Raw genomic sequence first — 21,277 nt, 5'->3', positions numbered from 1 at the left:
GACCACAACACTTTCACCCAGTTTTCCTCTGAATCATTCAGATGTTCATTGGCAAACTTCAGACGGGCATGTATATGTGCTTTCTTGAGCAGGGGGACCTTGCGGGCGCTGCAGGATTTCAGTCCTTCACGGCGTAGTGTGTTACCAATTGTTTTCTTGGTGACTATGGACCCAGCTGCCTTGAGATCATTGACAAGATCCTCCCGTGTAGTTCTGGGCTGATTCCTCACCGTTCTCATGATCATTGCAACTCCACGAGGTGAGATCTTGCGTCGAGCCCCAGGCCGAAGGAGATTGACAGTTCTTTTGTGTTTATTCCATTTGCGAATAATCGCACCAACTGTTGTCACCTTCTCACCAAGCTGCTTGGCGATGGTCTTGTAGCCCATTCCAGCCTAGTGTAGGTCTACAATCTTGTCCCTGACATCATTGGAGAGCTCTTTGGTCTTGGCCATGGTGGAGAGTTTGGAATCTGATTGATTGATTGCTTCTGTGGACAGGTGTCTTTTATACAGGTAACAAGCTGAGATTAGGAGCACTCCCTTTAAGAGTGTGCTCCTAATCTCAGCTCGTTACCTGTATAAAAGACACCTGGGAGCCAGAAATCTTTCTGAATGACAGGGGGTCAAATACTTATTTCCCTCATTAAAATGCAAATCAATTTATAACATTTTTGACATGCGTTTTTCTGGATTTGTTTGTTGTTATTCTGTCTCTCACTGTTCAAATAAACCTTCCATTAAAATTATAAACTGATCATTTATTTGTCAGTAGGCAAACGTACAAAATCAGCAGGGGATCAAATACTTTTTTCCCCTTACTGTATGTATCTTGATAGTGTATCTGTATGTTGATAGTGTATCTGTATGGTGATAGTGTATATGTATGTTGATAGTGTATCTGTATGGTGATAGTATATCTGTATGGTGATAGTGTATCTGTATGTTGATAGTGTATATGTATGTTGATAGTGTATCTGTATGTTGATAGTATATCTGAATGGTGATAGTGTATCTGTATGGTGATAGTGTATATGTATGGTGATAGTGTATATATGTATGGTGATAGTGTATATATGTATGTTGATAGTGTATCTGTATGGTGATAGTATATCTGAATGGTGATAGTGTATCTGTATGGTGATAGTGTATATGTATGGTGATAGTGTATATGTATGGTGATAGTGTATCTGTATCTTGATAGTGTATCTGTATCTTGGTAGTGTATTTATACCTTTATAGTGTATCTGTATGGTGATAGTTTATCTGTATCTTGGTAATGTATCTGTGCAAAAATTGCATTCTGTGTATGTCTTTTCTTTAGCCTTAAGTCTTGATCCACCAGTGTTCAGATGTTAACATATTGGCCACAACTTCACCCCTCTGCCAAGCCCAGTGATGGTGCTCTGTAGTGTGTTGGGTATGTCAGCTGTATTAAGGTGAGGTGAGAAGAGGGAGCGGGCAGGACTTATGCATACTAATGGGGGAGGAGGAACTGGACTAATGGGTCTTAATGGGCCTGGGGGTACACACACTGACCTCTCCTCAAGTGGTGCCACCCCACTCTACTCCACTCCTGCAGCCCCTACACCCCCATAACTCACCCTCAACACACACATAGCAGCGAGGGGGCAACTAGGAGGAGAGGAAGAGGTAGAGAGAAATTCAGAGAGAGAGGGGAGAGAGGAGGAGGCGGAAGCTGTTAGCATTCCATTTTTATTATGACATTTCACAGTCATCCGATTTAATGTCCCCTGACCGGATTGTCCGTCCTGCAGACGGTGGGGATGAAATGTTATTTGGAGCGTTGATAAAAGGTGAGGCTCCTCCAAGATGACAGCAAGTCATAAGGCTCAGCGTGCTGACATTCATTTTCACCATAACAGAGATGGAATAAGACGTCACGGTGACAAGCTGTCAGTCAAGCCGGGGCCCCGCCATATTACCATCCCCTCCTCCCCCTTACTCACCCTCGCCACATGCTACCACCCCCCCCCCACCCCCACCCCCCCTCTACCCCACCTCCCCAGCCAATCCCTGCTGGCGGGTAGGAGGTTGAGGGGGGGGGTGGAACCTCTTCAGTAATGGGGCTAGGCTGAACCCAGATATAGAGAGAGAGAGCCTCGTCAGCTTGGTAGCTGGGAGGATGGAGGGTGAGAAAATATATTCCACAGCCTTTCATTAAAAAAATAAAGAGGCCTCATCTCCTGAGCTTTTCAATCTATCTGCCTGTCTATTGAGTGGGCCTGAAAAGGCAGCCACGCAAATCAGAAATTCCTCTGCTATGGAAATGTTCCGGCTTCACAAATCAGCCATGTTTTTTTTTCTTTCTCTCTCTCTCTTTTAGGCCATCCCCAATAATCACAAATAACAAGCTGTCATATCTTCAGAGAAATCATGTATTAAACTTATGTGGAAAGGTTTTTTTCCCTCCTTCCTCTCCTCTCATCTTTTTTCGAAGGCTTTTCAACAATAATATCGCTGGAAACAGGCAGAGGCTGATAGAGTTTATAATAAATTAAGTCTGTAGCCTGGCCCTGACTCTGAAATGTAAATTATAATTACTCCTCTGGGTATGTAAGGGGTTATTGCCAGAGAGAGAAATAAATTGAAGTGAAGTGCGTTTTCACTGCTTTTAAGACACGCCAGCATGTCTCTCAGTAAGGCCTCAGTGCATGTCTTTGTGTGTGTGCGTGTCAGTTTGTGTGTGTTTGTCGTTGTGTGAATGCCTATGCCGTGACACACACACACATTGACCTCCTCAGCTCTTTTCTTTATCTGTGCTGCCTGCCTGTCTGACCTGTGTGAAGTGACAATGATGCTGGTGCTAACATGGAGATATGTGTTTTCATTGAGTGTGGAAAAGGTCACAGAGAGAGTGGAGGTGTTTTTGTCTGTCTGTCTGTCTGTCTGTCTGTCTGTCTGTCTGTCTGTCTGTGTGTGTGTATATATATATATATATATATATATATATATATATATATATATATATATATATATATATACACCAGTATGGCCAGTAAATAAGTGATGGTGCCCAGTATCTATCACATCACTGCCTGAATACCAGTCATGCCTCAGTGGGAGTGGCTGAGCTCTGCAATATCTCTATTATCAGTAAATGGTGTGTTTCTTGCTCTTTCTCTCGCTCTTTCTCTCACTCTTTCTCTTGCTCTTTCGTTCGCTCTGAATCTCGCTCTCGCTATTTCTCTCGCCCTCTGTCTCTCTCTCTCTCTCTCTCTCTAACTCTCTCTCTCTAACTCACAAAATACAGAAGGTAAAGGTAATTCTGACACGTGTGTGTTAAAATAAAAAAGAGACAGAGATGGGGGAAACGTTGACTGGCTTGACAATAAAAGGACATTTTGCCAGTTCGACTCCACTTGATGTGACCGTTTGAATGTCAGTGGTGAATTGCTGAACTCAAAAGGGCTGAGCTTAATTTACTCAATGTACTCTTCACCCCTGACCTCTATCCTGCAGAGTGTACTGAGGTCGTTCCACAACCTGAAAGATGTGGGTATGGTCCAGGTGAAGGTCATCAGAGCAGAGAGGCTGATGGCAGCAGACGTCACAGGTAAGTCAACTAAAACTCCTTAAATTGACATGAAGGCCTTCTTCTCAGCTATCAAGAGTGAAGCATTTTAGTAAATCTGTCACTTAAAAACACACCTGCTTGTCTGTTAGTTTCTACTAAATTGAATCTTCCCATGCCAAGTGTATAAAACATCAATCCATCAATGTAGTTTAATTGACAATGGCCAACAAGAACCCATCGAGACAGTATCTAGACTACAGAACATCTTATTTCTTTTGGATTTAATTAATATACGGGAGAAGCTTAATATATACTACCAAGTCTCCAAAATATTTCTCTGACATCCTAGTTTCTCCATTAATTCCTACTTTTAATGAGGTCTACAGTGGACAGGCCTACTTTACTGTTTCACAGTGTGTGTTATCTAGTGGAAGTGAAGTGGGAGTGAGTTAGCTTGGACCTTATTCAGGGGAGAGGACCCACACACATTAGCAGCTAGAGCAACGCTCCTCCATTTCCTTGTTGGAGATAGCGAAGCGGCAGTAACAAGGGCTAATGGCTCTGCCTTTGTTTTTTTTTTACCAGAGAAACAAATGGAAATCCCTCCGCTATGTGCTGCTGACCTCAATACAGAACTCATATCTCAGTCTGGGTTTTACTGTAGCTATTCTACAGTTAAGTATTCAGCCACTTTCAGTCCAGAACTTCTGCAGAAATGTGTTTCTTGTGTAATGATGGACAAATATGGCCTACGATAGGGAAGTGCATAGGGTAGCCATCAAACCATTTAGTTCAACAGAAGTGCAGTGCCACAAATGTCCTTTGAGTGAAGTTGTGTGTCCTCTTTTCATGCATTGTACTCTGGTGGTGTTGCCAGTGCGAGCACTTGTGGAGAGCTAGGCACTGTCAAGTATCACCATTTTGAGTCTCTCTCTCTCTCTCTCTCTCTCTCTCTCTCTCTCTCTCTCTCTCTCTCTCTCTCTCTCTCTCTCTCTCGCTGTTAGGTTGTCCTCTCCACCCTTCATTTCACAATATCACCCCTATATATCACCCCTATCCAGATGGTACATACCCTCCCCTATCCCTCACAGATTGTTCAGCCGATCGACCACCCCATCTCTCAGATGGTTTGCGCCATCCTCTAGCCCCACCCCCTCAGATGGTCAGGTCCACCACGCTGACCTGCTGACCTTGCCCGGCTGTTCCAGTGTGTGTGTGTGGTGCGTGTGGTGTTCCCAAGGGAATGAGAGAGGGAAAGACAGAGAGAGAGAGAGATAGAGACCATGAACGAGAGATAGAGGCCATGAGCGAGACCATGTGAGAGACCATGAGAAAGAGAGAGAGAGAGAGACCATGAGAGAGACCATGAGAGAGACCATGAGAGAGAGACCATGAGAGAGAGAGAGAGAGAGAGAGAGACCATGAGAGAGAACATGTGAGAGACCATGAGAAAGAGAGAGAGAGAGACCATGAGAGAGAGACCATGAGAGAGAGAGACCATGAGAGAGACCATGAGAAAGAGAGAGAGAGAGACCATGAGAGAGACCATGTGAGAGACCATGAGAAAGAGAGAGAGAGACCATGAGAGAGAGAGACCATGAGAGAGAGAGAGACCATGAGAGAGAGACCATGAGAGAGACCATGAGAGAGACCATGAGAGAGACCATGAGAGAGAGAGACCATGAGAGAGAGAGACCATGAGAGAGAAAGACCATGAGAGAGAGAGACCATGAGAGAGAGAAACCATGAGAGAGAGAGACCATGAGAGAGACCATGAGAGAGAGAGACCATGAGAGAGAGAGACCATGAGAGAGAGAGACCATGAGAGAGAGAGACCATGAGAGAGAGAAACCATGAGAGAGAGAGACCATGAGAGAGACCATGAGAAAGACCATGAGAGAGAGAGACCATGAGAGAGAGACCGTGAGAGAAAGAGAGAGAGAGACCATGAGAGAGAGAGACCATGAGAGAGAGAGAGACCATGAGAGAGAGACCATGAGAGAGACCATGAGAGAGACCATGAGAGAGACCATGAGAGAGAGAGACCATGAGAGAGAGAGACCATGAGAAAGACCATGAGAGAGAGAGACCATGAGAGAGAGAAACCATGAGAGAGAGAGACCATGAGAGAGACCATGAGAGAGAGAGACCATGAGAGAGAGAGACCATGAGAGAGAGAGACCATGAGAGAGAGAGACCATGAGAGAGAGAAACCATGAGAGAGAGAGACCATGAGAGAGACCATGAGAAAGACCATGAGAGAGAGAGACCATGAGAGAGAGACCGTGAGAGAGAGACCATGAGAGAGACCATGAGAGAGACCATGAGAGAGAGAGACCATGAGAGAGACCTTGAGAAAGAGAGAGAGAGAGACCATGAGAGAGAGACTATGAGATAGACCTTGAGAGAGAGAGAGACCATGAGAGAGACCATGAGCGAGAGACTATGAGAGAGACCATGAGAGAGACCATGAGAGAGAGAGACCATGAGAGAGAGAGACCATGAGAGAGAGAGACCATGAGAGAGAGACCATGAGAGAGAGACCATGAGAGAGAGAGACCATGAGAAAGAGAGAGAGAGACCATGAGAGAGACCATGAGAGAGAGAGGCCATGAGAGAGAGAGACCATGAGAAAGAGAGAGAGAGACCATGAGAGAGACCATGAGAGAGAGACCATGAGAGAGACCTTGAGAGAGACCATGAGAGAGAGACTATGAGAGAGAGACCATGAGAGAGAGACTATGAGAGAGACCATGAGAGAGAGACCATGAGAGAGAGACCATGAGAGAGACCATGAGAGAGAGACCATGAGAGAGAGACTATGAGAGAGACCATGAGAGAGAGACTATGAGAGAGACCATGAGAGAGACCATGAGAGAGAGACCATGAGAGAGAGAGACCATGAGAGAGAGAGCATGAGCGAGACCATGAGAGAGAGTTGCCATGACAGTGACCATGAGAGAGAGACCATGAGAACGATAGAGAGAGAGACCATGAGAGAGAGACCATGAGAGAGAGAGAGAGAGAGACCATGAGAGAGACCATGTGAGAGACCATGAGAAAGAGAGAGAGAGAGACCATGAGAGAGAGAGACCATGAGAGAGAGAGACCATGAGAAAGAGAGAGAGAGAGACCATGAGAGAGACCATGTGAGAGACCATGAGAGAGAGAGAGATAGAGACCATGAACGAGAGATAGAGGCCATGAGCGAGACCATGTGAGAGACCATGAGAAAGAGAGAGAGAGAGACCATGAGAGAGAGACCATGAGAGAGACCATGAGAGAGAGACCATGAGAGAGAGAGAGAGAGAGAGACCATGAGAGAGACCATGTGAGAGACCATGAGAAAGAGAGAGAGAGAGACCATGAGAGAGAGAGACCATGAGAGAGAGAGACCATGAGAGAGACCATGAGAAAGAGAGAGAGAGAGACCATGAGAGAGACCATGTGAGAGACCATGAGAAAGAGAGAGAGAGAGACCATGAGAGAGAGAGACCATGAGAGAGAGAGACCATGAGAGAGAGACCATGAGAGAGACCATGAGAGAGACCATGAGAGAGACCATGAGAGAGAGAGACCATGAGAGAGAGAGACCATGAGAGAGAGAGACCATGAGAGAGAGAGACCATGAGAAAGACCATGAGAGAGACCATGAGAGAGAGAAACCATGAGAGAGAGAGACCATGAGAGAGACCATGAGAGAGAGAGACCATGAGAGAGAGAGACCATGAGAGAGAGAAACCATGAGAGAGAGAGACCATGAGAGAGACCATGAGAGAGAGAGACCATGAGAGAGACCATGAGAAAGACCATGAGAGAGACCATGAGAGAGACCATGAGAGAGAGACCATGAGAGAGACCATGAGAGAGACCATGAGAGAGAGACCATGAGAGAGAGAGACCATGAGAGAGACCTTGAGAAAGAGAGAGAGAGAGACCATGAGAGAGAGACTATGAGATAGACCTTGAGAGAGAGAGAGACCATGAGAGAGACCATGAGCGAGAGACTATGAGAGAGACCATGAGAGAGAGAGACCATGAGAGAGAGAGACCATGAGAGAGAGAGACCATGAGAGAGACCATGAGAGAGAGAGACCATGAGAGAGAGAGACCATGAGAGAGAGACCATGAGAGAGAGACCATGAGAGAGACCATGAGAGAGAGAGACCATGAGAAAGAGAGAGAGAGACCATGAGAGAGACCATGAGAGAGAGAGGCCATGAGAGAGAGAGACCATGAGAAAGAGAGAGAGAGACCATGAGAGAGACCATGAGAGAGAGACCATGAGAGAGACCTTGAGAAAGAGAGAGAGAGAGACCATGAGAGAGAGACTATGAGATAGACCTTGAGAGAGAGAGAGACCATGAGAGAGACCATGAGCGAGAGACTATGAGAGAGACCATGAGAGAGAGAGACCATGAGAGAGAGAGACCATGAGAGAGAGAGACCATGAGAGAGACCATGAGAGAGAGAGACCATGAGAGAGAGAGACCATGAGAGAGAGACCATGAGAGAGAGACCATGAGAGAGACCATGAGAGAGAGAGACCATGAGAAAGAGAGAGAGAGACCATGAGAGAGACCATGAGAGAGAGAGGCCATGAGAGAGAGAGACCATGAGAAAGAGAGAGAGAGACCATGAGAGAGACCATGAGAGAGACCTTGAGAGAGACCATGAGAGAGAGACTATGAGAGAGAGACCATGAGAGAGAGACTATGAGAGAGACCATGAGAGAGAGACCATGAGAGAGAGACCATGAGAGAGACCATGAGAGAGAGACCATGAGAGAGAGACTATGAGAGAGACCATGAGAGAGAGACTATGAGAGAGACCATGAGAGAGAGACCATGAGAGAGACCATGAGAGAGAGACCATGAGAGAGAGAGACCATGAGAGAGAGAGCATGAGCGAGACCATGAGAGAGAGATGCCATGACAGTGACCATGAGAGAGAGACCATGAGAACGATAGAGAGAGAGACCATGAGAGAGAGACCATGAGAGAGAGAGAGAGAGAGAGACCATGAGAGAGACCATGTGAGAGACCATGAGAAAGAGAGAGAGAGAGACCATGAGAGAGAGAGACCATGAGAGAGAGAGACCATGAGAGAGACCATGAGAAAGAGAGAGAGAGAGACCATGAGAGAGACCATGTGAGAGACCATGAGAAAGAGAGAGAGAGAGACCATGAGAGAGAGAGACCATGAGAGAGAGAGACCATGAGAGAGAGACCATGAGAGAGACCATGAGAGAGACCATGAGAGAGAGAGAACATGAGAGAGAGAGACCATGAGAGAGAGAGACCATGAGAAAGACCATGAGAGAGAGAGACCATGAGAGAGAGAAACCATGAGAGAGAGAGACCATGAGAGAGACCATGAGAGAGAGAGACCATGAGAGAGAGAGACCATGAGAGAGAGAGACCATGAGAGAGAGAAACCATGAGAGAGAGAGACCATGAGAGAGACCATGAGAGAGAGAGACCATGAGAAAGACCATGAGAGAGAGAGACCATGAGAGAGAGACCGTGAGAGAGAGACCATGAGAGAGACCATGAGAGAGACCATGAGAGAGAGACCATGAGAGAGAGAGACCATGAGAGAGACCTTGAGAAAGAGAGAGAGAGAGACCATGAGAGAGAGACTATGAGATAGACCTTGAGAGAGAGAGAGACCATGAGAGAGACCATGAGCGAGAGACTATGAGAGAGACCATGAGAGAGAGAGACCATGAGAGAGAGAGACCATGAGAGAGAGAGACCATGAGAGAGACCATGAGAGAGAGAGACCATGAGAGAGAGACCATGAGAGAGAGACCATGAGAGAGAGACCATGAGAGAGAGAGACCATGAGAAAGAGAGAGAGAGACCATGAGAGAGACCATGAGAGAGAGAGGCCATGAGAGAGAGAGACCATGAGAAAGAGAGAGAGAGACCATGAGAGAGACCATGAGAGAGAGACCATGAGAGAGACCTTGAGAGAGACCATGAGAGAGAGACTATGAGAGAGAGACCATGAGAGAGAGACTATGAGAGAGACCATGAGAGGGAGACCATGAGAGAGAGACCATGAGAGAGAGACCATGAGAGAGAGACTATGAGAGAGACCATGAGAGAGAGACTATGAGAGAGACCATGAGAGAGAGACCATGAGAGAGACCATGAGAGAGAGACCATGAGAGAGAGAGACCATGAGAGAGAGAGCATGAGCGAGACCATGAGAGAGAGATGCCATGACAGTGACCATGAGAGAGAGACCATGAGAACGATAGAGAGAGAGACCATGAGAACGATAGAGAGAGAGATACCATGAGAGCGAGAGAGAGTCCATAAGTGAGAGCGATAACATGTGTGAGAGAGACCATGAGTGAGAGATGCCATGAGAGATACCATAAGAGAGAGAGACCATGAGAGAGAGAGAGAGAGAGACCTTGAGAGAGAGAGAGAGAGAGAGAGAGAGACCATGAGCGAGAGGGAAAGAAACCATGAGAGAGCGAGAGACCATGCGAGCGAGAGAGAGAGAGAGAGAGACCATGAGAGAGAGATAGAGGCCATGAGCGAGACCATGTGAGAGACCATGAGAAAGAGAGAGAGAGAGACCATGAGAGAGAGACCATGAGAGAGACCATGAGAGAGAGACCATGAGAGAGAGAGAGACCATGAGAGAGACCATGTGAGAGACCATGAGAAAGAGAGAGAGAGAGAGACCATGAGAGAGAGAGACCATGAGAGAGAGATGCCATGAGAGAGAGATGCCATGAGAGAGACCATGAGAGAGAGACCATGAGAACGATAGAGAGAGAGAGACCATGAGATCGAGAGAGAGACCATAAGTGAGAGAGAGACCATGAGCGAGAGGGAAAGAAACCATGAGAGAGCGAGAGACCATGAGAGAGACCGTGAGAGAGAGATGCCATGAGAGAGACCATGAGAGAGAGACCATGAGAACGATAGAGAGAGAGAGACCATGAGTGAGAGATGGACCATGAGTGAGAGATGTCATGAGAGATACCATGAGAGAGAGACCATAAGAGAGACCACGAGAGAGAGAGACCATGATAGCAAGATTGAGAGAGAGAACATGAGAGAGAGAGAGAGACCTTGAGAGAGAGAGACCATGAGCGAGAGGGAAAGAAACCATGAGAGAGCGAGAGACCATGAGAGCGAGAGAGAGAGAGAGAGAGAGAGAGAGAGAGAGAGAGAGAGAGAGCAATGAGAGAGAGAGACCATGAGGGAGAGGGAAAGAAACCATGAGAGAGCAAGAGACCATGAGAGCGAGAGAGAGAGAGAGACCATGAGAGAGAGAGACCATGAGGGAGAGAGAGACAGTGAGAGGCAGATTTTTTCCATTCCACTCCAATTCACACCCAGTCTCTCGATTCAATGAAATTTAAGGGGCTTTATTGGCATGTGTTTACATTGCCAAAGCAAGTGAAATAGATCATAAACAAAAGTGAAATAAACAATACAAAATTAACATTACACTTAGAAAAGTTCCAAAATAATAAAATAATTTCAAATGTCATATTATGTCTATATACAGTGATGTGCAAATAATGATGTGCAAATAGTTCAAGTACAAAAGGGAAAATAAATAAACATAAATATGGGTTGTATTTACAATGGTGTTTGTTCTTCACTGGTTGCCCTTTTCTTGTGGCAACAGGTCACAAATCTTGCTGCTGTGATGGCACACTGTGGTATTTCACCCAGTAGATATGTGAGTTTATCAAAACTGGATTTGTTTTCAAATTCTTTGTGGGTCTGTGTAATCTGAGGGAAATATGTGTCTCTAATATACATTTGGCAGGAGGTGCATCTGTTTCCACCTCATTTTGTGGGCAGTGTGCACACAGCCCGTCTTCTCTTGAGATTCAGGTCTGCCTTAGGCGGCTTTTCTCAATAGCAAGGCTATGCTCACTGAGTCTGTACATAGCCAAAGATTTCCTTAATTTTGGGTCAGTACAGTGGTCAGGTATTCTGCCACTGTGTACTCTCTGTTTAGGGTCAAATAGCATTCTAGTTTGCTCAGTTTTTTGTTGTTAATTCTTTCCAATGTGTCAAGTAATTATCTTTTTGTTTTCTCATGATTTGGTTGGGTCTAATTGCGTTGCTGTCCTGGGGCTCTGTGGGGTCTGTTTGTGTTTGTGAACAGAGCCCCAGGACCAGCTTGCTGGGACTCTTCTCCAGGTTCATCTCTGTAGGTGATGGCTTTGTTATGGAAGGTTTGGGAATCGCTTCCTTTTAGGTGGTTGTAGAATTTAACGTCTCTTTTCTGGAGTTTGATAATTAGTGGTTATCGGCCTAATTCTGCTCTGCATGCATTATTTGGTGTTTTCCGTTGTAGCGTGGAGGATATTTTTGCAGAATTCTGCATGCGGAGTCTCAATTTGTTTATCCCATTTTGCGAATTCTTGGTTGGTGAGCGGACCCCAGACCTCACAATCATAAAGGGCAATGGGTTCTATAACTGATTCAAGTATTTTTAGCCAGATCCTAAATGGTATGTCAAATGTTATTGTCCTTTTGATGGCATAGAAGGCCCTTCTTTCCTTCTCTCTCTCTCTCTCTCTCTCTCTCTCTCTCTCTCTCTCTCTCTCTCTCTCTCTCTCTCTCTCTCTCTCGCTCCCTCTCTCTCTCTCTCTCTCTCTCTCGCTCCCTCTCTCTCTCTCTCTCTCTCTCTCTCTCTCTCTCTCTCTCTCTCTCTCTCTCTCTCTCTCTCTCTCTCTCTCTCTCTCTCTCTCTCTCTCAGGAAGTCTGTCCCATCGCTCCTCTAATTGTCGCGTTTACATGGAGTACCTCTACTCCAGCCCAGTAAAATAACTGAAAATAGCCTCTAAAACCAACAATCCCATTTGATGAGGTGCTCTTACCTGTGTGAGTACCACCCGTACTGTTCCAGCCCTTCCGAGACACACAGGATCTTCCCAGTGATGGAGGCATCCACATCAATTTACTGCATCAATATAAGAGGAACTTTGCTTATTCTCGGAGGTTCAATCTTTGTAATGGTATTTGGTATACAGTAAAACGTGCGTTGAGCTGAGGCTTCAATATTACTATGTAACAGATTGTTAATGACACGTATCAACACTTTGCAAGGGTGCAAGCATGCGCTTGACTGAGGGTAGTCATAGGGGATGTAGTGATGACAGTAAGGGATGTGTTGAGACTCTCAAACACTGCAGTATAAAGCACGCCGCTTTCAACATTTCTAAAAAAGAACTCAGACTTGCCGTCTAGAAGACAAGGGCATCACCTCAGTTCCACCGCTTTGCTTAGCTCAGTTTAACACGCTTATCTAACTGGTGCCTGAAATTAGTTTGAAGCTCTCGCCGTGAACCCAGCCACGATATGGAAAATGAACCCGGGGAGGAGCGCTGGTTGGCCGTTTACCTGGACCGTCAAAGTAGCCCTCAAACCTGAGCGTGTAATTGGCTGAGACAGCCGCCTCTGGTGCTCTCCATTAAGGTGAAAGTTCATCGCCGGCGACAACCGCTCACCACCGCAGCCACATTGACTGCATATTATTAAAGGAGAACACCGTTAGAGGGGGAATATTTTCTCTTCTTCAAAACATTTGGTGATTGGATTTCAGTTAATTGTAGCTCATTCGAGAGTAGTATCTTTTATATTCTAGTGACCACACAAATAGCACGAACAACTGGGTGCTGATGCAGTAATTTAGGAAGACGTAATATATTGTTCAGAGTTTAGAAAAGGAATCCCCAAAAACGTGAAACAGGAGCACTTTTTCATTTTTTTGGCGCCGTCATACTCAACACTCCCCGGTGTTTTCTGGAAATTCACAAAATTCACAAAATTCACAAAAACAACATCAGTTTTCGCCAAATGGATTATACTAAATGAACAAAGTGTAGAGCATGTCATGTTGTAAAAGGTGGACCCGCTCTAATAAATGATAGGGAGTTATTCCGTTTATAATGATGTCGCCTGGTAGGAGCTGAGTGTCAATATCATCTTGAAGCGTACTGGCAGATCAATACGGGCCACAAATAGATGCGAGAGGCCACACCTACGGCTCCACATTGATCACTGTGACATTTGTTTAGCTCTCCCGCTAAATGTCCTGCCCTTGTCACAACATTAGAAGAAACTCACAGGAACCAATGGAGCCGTACCCAACGCGTCGCCTCGGCGGGGAATTGGTGCGTGAACCCAAATTCAGCCTCGCCTTCAACCCCGTTTGTTCTGTTATTAACTGAATTATTAAAAGCAACCGCACACTCTTGAAGTCATTTTGTTTCCCGTTACGCTCTTGGGGAATTTGAACGGGATGTGTTTCTCTCTCCCTGACCTAGCTTTTAAGAGTGATCTTCTTGAACAAACAGCAAAAGTGTTCCCAACAGTTCTGATAAAAGTATAGATCAAAGCTGGAATTAAGAGTTTGTTTGGGGGGGGGGGGGGGGGGGGGCAGTCCTTTACAAAGAAACAGTAACATGTATTTCCATACACAAACACAGAATATATAGGACATTGGTTGGGATTAGTACAGTGTGATACTCTCTGGAGAAGTGTTCAACCATTATGTCTCTATTTCATGGCTTTCAAATTGTGTGTTTTTCTTTTAAACTCCAAAACTTTCTGGAACGTTTCCTTTGAAAGTGGACAATTACAGAAGACAAAATATTCTGCCAAATATTACTTTTGTTAATGCTGCTGATGATATATTTACTGTAGAGCTATCATCTCCATGTTGTCTTGCGTCATGCTACTCATTGAACGGAGAATTATGTCAGCCTGTCTTTCTTTTTTTGGAACACCGCAGCTCAATCAGGTGTAAGAACATTGACTATCCAGTAGCAGCTCACTTTGTTGAAGCTAACCATCCAATCTCCTCCCTCAAGTACACAGGCATTGAGCATGTTGCTCTACCAAGGAGAGGAGGTAACATGGAGATCCTACTACTACAAAGGGAGGCTTACTGGATATCCTATCTAAAAACATCGACCCCTAGTGGTCTGAATATTGACTTTGATCTCAGGCCCTTCTTATGAACAATTCTCACTTTTATAAACAAGTCTTATAAATGTATATATTCTTTCTACAGCTTGTTAGCGTACACCTAATATGTTCCCCCTGCTCATTATACATTAAGGTTGAACCAAAAGATTACATGTAGCAAATATGAAATGAAATACAAAACAATTATGTGAAATTGAATGAAACAATAATGTATGTTGATGCTAATATGATGTACAATATTCAATTATGTTTCTATATGATAACAATAGCGTAATATATTTAATATGCCATAAACAATTTATTTTTTTAGATCTTACTTTTTTAACAGTTTCACAAATTCATTTGAATTAACTTAATCATTATGACACACCCCTCACTATTGTCATTGGTTACACTAATTGCACTGTTTGTCTCCATAACCTGGTTCAAGTATTCATGACATCACCCTGAGGAAGGCACAGTAATACCGAAACGTTGGTAAATACCCATTAAATGTGACTTTCTTTATTTCGATAGTCTGTCTTAAACATGCTGCCATCACATGATTTGGCTTAGTATACAATATAATGTATGTCCGAAATATCAGAACCAGTAATATAAGGGATAACACATTGCGTAGATAATGTGTAGATAACGTCAATCTTTCTGTGATAGTGAAATGACATCAGTGTGTTCCTCTTGCGCCGTCTCGACGTCTCTCCACCTGTTTGGAGTAACTTCCACCAGAGTTCACCCACTTCACCTCACCAAGTCTGTCTTACTAAACTCCCAAGCTCCTCTCCCCCCTCCCTGCCTCTTCTCAGTCCCATCCCTGTCAGACAAGGTGCCCCAGGCAGAGATTCCGTAGTGCTTATCGGTGTCCGAGCGCAAGGATCCTTGTAGCAGGGCCGGTGATATAGTGTAGCATGGGGTAAAATAAATGTATCACATCATTACTGCAGGTGATAAATGGTGGCTGGAGCTGTCATGCGGTGAGGAGGGTGAGGAGGAGGAGGGTGGGGAGGAGCAGGAGGGCTATGTGGCTGGTAATTCTCTGATCAGCTCCTGGCTGTTTCCCTGCGCCTCTTTATCAGGTAGAAAGCTAGCGCTACTGCTAACCACCATCGCTGCTTCCTCCGTAGGCTCCGTAGGCCAGCCGACACTGGATTAGACAGGAATAAACCAGACAGAGATAAAGCTAATACGGCTCCTCTTTTTATCGACATGTCTCTCCCTCTCTCTCTATCTCTCTCTCTCGTTCTGTCTCCCCCTCGCAGGCAAGAGTGACCCCTTCTGTGTGGTGGAGTTGAGTAATGATCGGTTACAGACACACACCGTCTACAAGAACCTCAACCCCGAGTGGAACAAGGTCTTCACCTTGTGAGTACACTTCTGTACCCCGTGTTGCCTCAGACGTACCCACTCACGATCTCATACTGGGTTGTCTCTCGATTTTTCTTTCTCTGTTTTTATCGCTCTCCGACACATGCCGTTAGTTGATACACACACACACACACAAATCAAATTCTGTTTGTCTTAAATATACTGTTGTGTCAATTGTGTTACACCTATACCTAATAAAATAAGAAAAAAAAAATCAATGTTATTTTAAGTATTACAATATATTATTAATACATTGACGGATAACCATATGCCTCAATTGTATTGTTATCATAACTTTAATACAAGCGATGATTGTAACAAAACAATTATAGCTATTACATTTACAAAAGATAAAAAAAAACAGCCTCATTTTAAAAACATTTTCACATTCCCAGTTATCTCTGTTTCCAGTTAGGCCATGTATTTACATTTGCCATAGGATTTTGTAAAAATGTAAGTGTTACAATGTAAATGTTATTGTGGAATGCACATAACAATGCACATTTTCAATTATGAATTCTCATATTTCTGCAAATATCTCGATTTATCGTTGTGTGGATTAAGCACATTTTCTAAAACAACTTGATTGAATAATACAATCAAACACTGTCATTTCCCATGTATTTTCATTCAACTAGCCAAACAATGCACAGTGAATGCACTTAGCCTTCTGTAAATCATAAAAATATATTTCGATGATTTTTTATTTTTTTTAAATCTACTTTATATTTTGTTTTGTCTTTTCTTTTCATTCTTTTATGGGGGGGTAACAGGTACAAAAAAACAATTAAAGAGTTGCATCCAAAGATAACCCATTCCCCTTCTCAGTCTCCATCCACCCGCCGGCGTCCTCCCTCCCCAAATCTATTTATTTGACAGTATTATTGATTATTCATACATTCATACATCGATACGTCTCATAGAAAACAAACATAGCTAATGCTAGTAAACCGTGGAGATTGAAACTCTGAGGTCTACGTTTCATTCCCTGCTTAATCTTTCCGCCTATTAATGTATTTTTTGATTGACATGCTATAGTTTTAATTGGATTCTAATACATGACCATATACGTATGTTGATATCTCATATCCATATTATTTATTCCAAATCTTCTTTATGGGGAAATACACTAGCGAATTCCCGTGGAAAGCTGGGTCATAGAGTCATCCTTTGCGCAATGCTGCACCTCTCTCTCTCTTTCTCTCTCTCTTTAAGAGTAACCTCCTTTCTTTCCATCAGCATCCTCGCTAGCCTACTTTTCAAAGATGACATTTCGTAACCGCGATTCCCTTCCTCCTACATCTCACATACTCTTTAGTTGAGCACAAAGGTCATAGAGGACTGTAGTTTCATCGTGCTATGAGCGCTGTGGGAGACCTCTGATTGTAGTGGTTTAATTGTTGTTCTGTGGCGAGCAGTAACGTGAAGGACATCCACTCAGTGTTGGAGGTGACGGTGTACGACGAGGACCGAGACAGGAGTGCAGACTTCTTGGGGAAAGTGGCCATCCCTTTACTAAACGTGAGTCCTCCTGATGAAATGTATCTGCTATCTATCGCCTCCCCTTGGGGAAATACTGTTGAAAAAAAACACAACATTTTTTTGCAGCTGTGGATGAGACTGTGTTATCATCGAGAGAGAGAGAGAACGTGGTAATGTTGGGCTGATTCCCCAGGATAGTTCATTTCTCCATGACAGTGCTGTGGTGGTAATGAACAGGTACTTGTCAGAGTTGCCACAGTTGTTTTGGGCTCTCTGTCAGATGCAGCAGCTGGGGTTCAAAGGTGGCCCAGGGAGTGTATTCAGCCGGGTATTGCCAGACAGACGGCTGTCATGTCCCTCTCCCGCAGATTCAAAATGGTGAACGGAAAGCCTACGCCTTGAAAAGCAAGGAGCTGACAGGGCCAACAAAAGGGGTCATCTTTCTCGAAATAGACGTGATTTTTAATGCTGTAAGTCTCTCTTTTTTTCTTCTCCTCCCCTTTTTTCCTACTATGTCCCCCCCCTACACACACACTCCCTCCCCGCTCCAGAACTGTCGTCTTTATGCTGTTTGTCCTTCCTCCCCTGCCGTCCCTTGTCCCCCGTCCTCATTTTCAGTTGAATTATCGAACACTCCCACTCAGCTGCCTTTGTTCGCCCATTTATTCTCACTGTGTGTGTCCTGCCGGCGGCCATCTTAGTTCTGTGTGTGATGGAGAGAGCTCTCGCTATAACTCGTGACACAGGGCATATGTACTGCCATGACTCTCAACAACATGCATGTACATATGTATGCATTTAACACAGTCAATTCAGAAATCTGTCTATGTCATATTGTGAACGATCCCAATAGATATAGGACCATATTGTGTTATTGTGATAATATCCCACCATTGGCTGTGTTGATTATGTGTCTATTATTCCCACACCAGGTGAAGGCCGGTCTCAGGACATTAATACCCATCGAGCAGAAATACATTGAGGATGAACCCAGAGTGTCCAAACAGGTAGGTCAACACCAACACCCTCTAACCTGCTGGCCCGTTTAGCTCGGCGTCTACCACCGTCCTCCATTATATTACAAATGTTAACAATACCCAACCGGTCTTGAGTGGCATCTTGTGAGGCCACAACAGCGTGGGCAGGAGGGAGAGAAAAACGTCCCCCCCCCCCCCCCCCCCGGCTCTCTCCTTTACTGTGAGTGGTGAATAGAAATGTCAAGCTGTCAGCTCTGGGGGTGTATAAGTAGATTGGCCATCCTTAGTTGGCCCTCTGTGCCACTGCTGATTTGCACTTCATTGTCACACCGCTCAATGTGGCGGTCCCACAAAGGGCTGAATCGTGGGGGCTTGCCCACATCAGACGTGTCACATAAACGCCGTTTGGGCTGAGCAGTCACCCACTCTTATACCCTTTTGTCTCTCTCCCCTCCTCTTCCCTTTCGCTCTCCTTCTTTCTCCCTGTGCCAAAAGATGCCCACTCTGCACTTTCCCCTGTGTGATCCTCCCCGTTCACCCTCCCTGTTTGCGCTTCTCTATTTTCATCTGCACTTCACCTCTGACTCGTAGAGATGCCCCACGTCAACGTCTCTGAATGATGATGTCATCGATTGCTTTAGAGAGATTTCCCCGTGAGGGCTCTTTTATGTTGGTCTAGTCCCCGCTGTGGTCCGCTGCCTGTCCTTACACACACACAAACCCCAAAAGTTGCCCGTTAAATACAGACATTATATGACATTATAATTAGACGGTTGATATCTGAATGCAGGATATTACCAGAGCCAGGACCTAAGCAGGAAAAACTCCATGTCGTAGTTTTAGCCTATAACTAGGGTCCAGAGTTTTTCCTGGTCCAGTCATGTGATCATGGGAAAACTCCTGGCCCTAGATATTAGTACTCACGTTGGTTGCAACAGAAGTGTGTGTAGCAAATACAGTAGAGAGAGACTTTAGAGCAGTCCTTCTGCTGCTAGTTACAGTAGTGTGATCAAAGTGTGGCCGTGTGAGACCATGCGGGGATGCGGGTGACTCAGAGTGCTGTTGTCTGCAGGGGATGGATGTCCCCAACAGGACACCGTAGACACACAGTCATTCTCAGTTCACCACTACTCTTCGTTGAATAATGAATTAGGTGGTGGTGTAAAAAGCACAATTCCCCCGAAACATCCCCGAATCCTCTTAAAGACACATCAGAATAGATATTCCCTCTTCGGGGACTACTTCCTGGATGTGGCCTGATTGACTGACTTCCATTCTGTCACGTTGTTACGGCATTCCGTGATTGGAACACAGCGGAATGGGACTGCGACGCTTTCTCCATCGCTGGCCAGATGCCTGCATGAACTCCCTAGGGATGTGAAATCATCACAGGCCGTGAACACTATTACTATGACTTAACTCCATTTGAAGAGCTAGCTTAAAAAGACACTGCCTCAGTGAACTTGACTTGATTTAGCGATTGGGTTTCCTGTACGCTCAGCATTTCGTTAACATTATTGCGCCATTACTTGACCAACACTAGGCTGGCGACGTGATGGGGTATGAGAAACGGAATGTATTGTCCATGTTGCCCCGTGTCCTTTTCTTTGTTCCAGTATCTCATACCCCATCACATTGGCAGCAACATTACTAGGCAATATTGCCCGAAACATTTTTATTGACATTATTATGGCCTGAAGAAGTTTTGTACCACGGTTTGGTTGAATACTTAATTCTGCTTGGCCGTGTTAGAAGTGGATTTTTATAATACATGTGTTTTTATATATGTTTTGTCTTTTAATAATACTATAGTCGCTACCACATACCGAGTGACATTGTTGGGGAATCTTACTAATAGTTAACATGCGATAAGCAACTAATACCCAGGGCCGATAAAGCCATAGAAAAACAACATGATGGTAACTCTTAGAGTAGTAACAAAGGCAACACCTAGGAAAGACAGTTGGCTGACTTAGGCAGGAAAGCTCATTGAGATGTGATGACAGACGCTGACGTAGCTTTCGCTTCCAGAGGAGTTCTCCGAGAAAATGGACCTCTGCCAAGTATTTCCCAAGCACCCCAGTCTGGATTTCGCAAACGTCTAAGATACAATCTTGTCCGTTATCAGTCACCTGTGGCCTGTTTTCGTTTTATTGGACAAATCCCGTGGTTTAAGCCAGCCTTTTATCAGACAGCTGCAAGATTCCTTTGTTTATATGATACGTATTCCAGACACGATTCATCCTCTCCTGTCTTTAGACAAACTTCATTTATATTTAGCATACAGCCTACCCACTGTTCTATATTAACCAATCAAGTAACAGTTTCTAGGACCTTCTCATAAATCTATGGGTGTAAAATACTCTGTTATTATTATGCCGGTGTGTATTTTCCTGCGTACAACGCGGTATTAAAGAAGTCGAAGTGAAGTTCCAATGGTTGTCCTCGCCGTTCTTTCAGTCGAGAGGGCGTTGATGCCGTGTGGCGACATAAGGAAGCGATGGAACGAGGGTCGCCTCCGAAAGAATCGATTCCTCGACTCCTTGACCGTCGGCCCGCCGTCAACGCCGGCTGTATTGTTATGTCTGTTTCCTGAGTCGTGTTCACGACCGCTTATGTCACGTCTGTCCTCTGTCCAGTTGCTGCTGCAGAACTTCAACAGAGTGAGGCGCTGCATCCTGTTCCTCATCAACGCCGGCTGCTACATCAACAGCTGCTTCGAATGGCACTCACCTCAGAGGAGCATCTGCGCCTTTCTGGTACTGACGCATTCATTTCCTTATACACACCTTGTGTATGACACAGTACACATAGGCTACATATACGCACACTCATCGGCCCCTTTCTCATACTAACCCTTCCGACAAAGGGCTATACAAATACGTATCTCTACATATAGATCTAATGAACAATATATAGACTAATATATCTCACAAA

At 44.9% G+C, this 21,277-nt stretch overlaps 1 protein-coding gene across 4 annotated transcripts in view; it reads left to right on the top strand.

Moving 5' to 3' along the window:
* Window positions 1–21,277, top strand: part of LOC106580145 (multiple C2 and transmembrane domain-containing protein 1-like) — a 225,241-nt gene that overhangs the window by 150,509 nt on the left and 53,455 nt on the right. For all 4 annotated transcript variants that reach the window (XM_014160872.3, XM_045704317.2, XM_014160868.3 and 1 more), the window contains 6 exons: window positions 3,483–3,576; window positions 15,776–15,878; window positions 17,300–17,402; window positions 17,732–17,833; window positions 18,296–18,370; window positions 20,980–21,099. In XM_014160872.3, the coding sequence (XP_014016347.2) occupies window positions 3,483–3,576; window positions 15,776–15,878; window positions 17,300–17,402; window positions 17,732–17,833; window positions 18,296–18,370; window positions 20,980–21,099 (597 nt within the window). The remainder of the gene's footprint in view (window positions 1–3,482; window positions 3,577–15,775; window positions 15,879–17,299; window positions 17,403–17,731; window positions 17,834–18,295; window positions 18,371–20,979; window positions 21,100–21,277) is intronic.

The sequence above is a fragment of the Salmo salar genome, chromosome 20 (assembly GCF_965601325.2).
Source record: "Salmo salar chromosome 20, fSalSal1, whole genome shotgun sequence".
In the NCBI taxonomy this organism is placed as follows: domain Eukaryota; kingdom Metazoa; phylum Chordata; class Actinopteri; order Salmoniformes; family Salmonidae; genus Salmo; species Salmo salar.
This window is presented reverse-complemented; position numbering and strand designations above follow the sequence as displayed.